This window comes from Lepidothrix coronata, unplaced genomic scaffold (assembly GCF_001604755.1).
Source record: "Lepidothrix coronata isolate B3197 unplaced genomic scaffold, Lepidothrix_coronata-1.0 Scaffold680, whole genome shotgun sequence".
Taxonomy (NCBI): domain Eukaryota; kingdom Metazoa; phylum Chordata; class Aves; order Passeriformes; family Pipridae; genus Lepidothrix; species Lepidothrix coronata.
The window spans coordinates 10,906-13,384 of record NW_016690860.1 but is presented as its reverse complement, the minus strand read 5'-3'; the positions used below and the strand labels follow the sequence as shown (position 1 = coordinate 13,384).

Sequence of the window (2,479 nt, the reverse complement as noted above, 5' to 3'; positions counted from 1 at the left end):
GTGCAAGGTACCATTTGCACCTGGACAGTGGCTTTTGCACGTGCAAGGCACCCTTCACACGAGCACAGTAACAGTGTCACACATACGCAGTGACTTCTGCACGTGTGTGGTGGCACTTGCACAAGCACAGTGACATCTGCACGTGCCAGGCACTGTGCCCAGTGGCATTTCACAAGTGCCCAGTGGCATTTGCACACCCCAGGCACCTCATGCTCAGCGCTGGCAGTGCTGGCACGTGCACAGTGACATCTGCACAGTGATATCTGCACAGTGACATCTGCACGAGCACTGTGACATTTCAGTGACGTTCCCGCACTCCCAGCAGCATTTGCACACCCAGTGCCCCTCTCCCAGCTCAACCCTCGCCCCCCCAGCACCCTGTGAGCTGCACAAGACCCCTCCCCTCGTGGCCCCATCTCCTAATTGCCCCCTAATTACCTCGACCTAATGAAGGGGGCGTGTCCCAGCGTGTCCCACCCACTTTGCTGCCCTTGCCTTCCCCCCTCCCAACCTCCCCAAGATCCCTCCCGGGGCAGCAGATTGCCTCAACCCAAAGGATTTTTAAAGCAAAATAAATCACTGAGGACACAACAAGAACTAAGTTTAGGGACAAATTAACCTGTTGAGTTAATTTTTTTTCCCCATCTTGGCGTGGTTTCTGGCTCCCCACACATGTGACGAGCTGGGCAGCGGGGTCAGTCCTCAGCCAAGGGACATTTGGGAGGCATTTTGGGACCCAGCCCCATCGCGTTCCGCTCAAAGAGGGGGTTTTATCCACCGAGGCTCCAGCTGCCATCCCAAATCCCACAGCGGGTTTGGGACAGGGCAGGGAACGCTGCTAATTATAGGGAAGGAACCGTGTATTTACAGAGGCAGCTCCCAGCACCAAACCGCCGGCGGCTGCTTTTGCTCCGCTGAGTCTCTCTGTTCTCCTTCTCTCCTCTTTCCCGGGCGCTGCTCTCCACAAAAAAAACATAAAAAGGGGGGATGAATTAAAAATAAATCCCCCTCCAGGCGATCTGCAAGAGGCACTTTAGCAGAGGAGGACGAGGAGGGCGAGGAGGGGCAGGAGCAGGGGGGCGGCGGGGCGGGCGCCGGCGTTGCAGTGGCCGCGGTTGGAGCCGATGCAGGCGGCGTAGGCCATGGCGTGGGGGATGTAGTTCTGCTCGTGGACCCCGTGGAGCAGGTGGGCCATGGGGCCCTGGGCGAACACGGCCACGTCCTCGCCGCCGTGGGTCTCCTGCCGCAGCGGCACGGCCGACTGCGCCTGGTAGTCAGCATGTGCTGGGGGAAAAGTTAGAACAATTAAACCAAAAAGTAGAACGATTTAAAAAAAAAAAAAAAAAAGAACAATATAGGCAAGCTGGGACAATTTTAAGGGGTTTTGGCCCAAAGCAGACTCACCAAAATCCACGGCGGAGACGTTTTCTCGCTCGCCCGCCACGATTTTGTAGCCGGGGCCGTTGCCGTAGAGGATGGAGGTGAAGGGCTTGCGGTCCACGTCGCTCTGCATGGGGGCCAGACCTGGCGGTGGGGGCACAGTCAGCGGGGTGGGACGTCCCCACGGTGTCCCCGAGGTGCCCCCCGGGTGCCCCGGCCCCGCGCTCACCGAAGATGGGGTTCCCGCGGGGGGTGTAGCCGCCGAAGGTGAAGACGTGCGAGTGGTCGGCGGTGACGACGCTCAGGGTGTCCTGTGCCGACGTGAGGCGCGTGGCCAGGCCGATGGCCCGGTCCAGCTCCACGGCCTCGTGCAGCGCCTGCTTCGCCTTCCCCTCGTGGTGCCCGTGGTCGATGCGGCCGCCTGAGGGACCCGGCACCGCTCGGCATCACCCCCGGAGCGTCCAGCCCCCCCACGCTCCTCCTCCCAGCTTTGCACCCCCCTTACACCCACTCTTGCATCCCCCCAATGCGTGTTTATCGCCCTTTGCACCCCAATCACCCCCTTTATCCCCCCCTTTTTACATTCCCCATCCTCCCCTTTTGCACCCCCATTCCCATTCCCCTCCTTTTTTCATCCCCATTATCCCCTCGCTTTGCATCCCACGTCACCCCCATATCCACCTTTCCACATTTCCCCATATCCCCTTTATCCCACCTTCATGCATCCCCCATCACCCCTTTATCCTCCATCCCTGTTCTCCCTCTTTGTTGCACTTCCATCTCCCCATTATCCCCACTTTTGGTACCCCATCACCTCCTTTGCCATCCTGTTGCCTTTTCTATTCCTCACTTTTTACACCTCCCCTTTACTCAATCCTCCTCTTTTTGCACCTCCCCTTTTGCACCCCATCACCCCCTTTATTCCCCCTCTTTGTACCTCTACCACCCCATTTACCCATCCCCCTCTTTTTGCATATCCCCTTTTGCAGCCCCCATTATCCCCTTTAATCCCCCTTTCTGCACCCCCATCACCCCCTTATCCTCCTTTTGCACCCCCTTTTGTCCAGTCCTTCCCTATTTGCACCCCTCTTTTTGCACC

At 58.4% G+C, this 2,479-nt stretch overlaps 1 protein-coding gene across 1 annotated transcript in view; it reads right to left on the bottom strand.

Moving 5' to 3' along the window:
- Positions 1 to 586: 586 nt before the first annotated feature.
- The window catches only part of LOC108510342 (alkaline phosphatase, tissue-nonspecific isozyme-like), a 6,278-nt gene continuing 4,385 nt past the window's right edge, over positions 587 to 2,479 (bottom strand). Inside the window, exons 4-6 of the mRNA XM_017840025.1 lie at positions 1,610 to 1,801; positions 1,405 to 1,524; positions 587 to 1,284 (exon numbers count right to left, since the gene is read on the bottom strand). Of these exons, the coding sequence (XP_017695514.1) occupies positions 1,034 to 1,284; positions 1,405 to 1,524; positions 1,610 to 1,801 (563 nt within the window). The 3' untranslated portion in view covers positions 587 to 1,033. The remainder of the gene's footprint in view (positions 1,285 to 1,404; positions 1,525 to 1,609; positions 1,802 to 2,479) is intronic.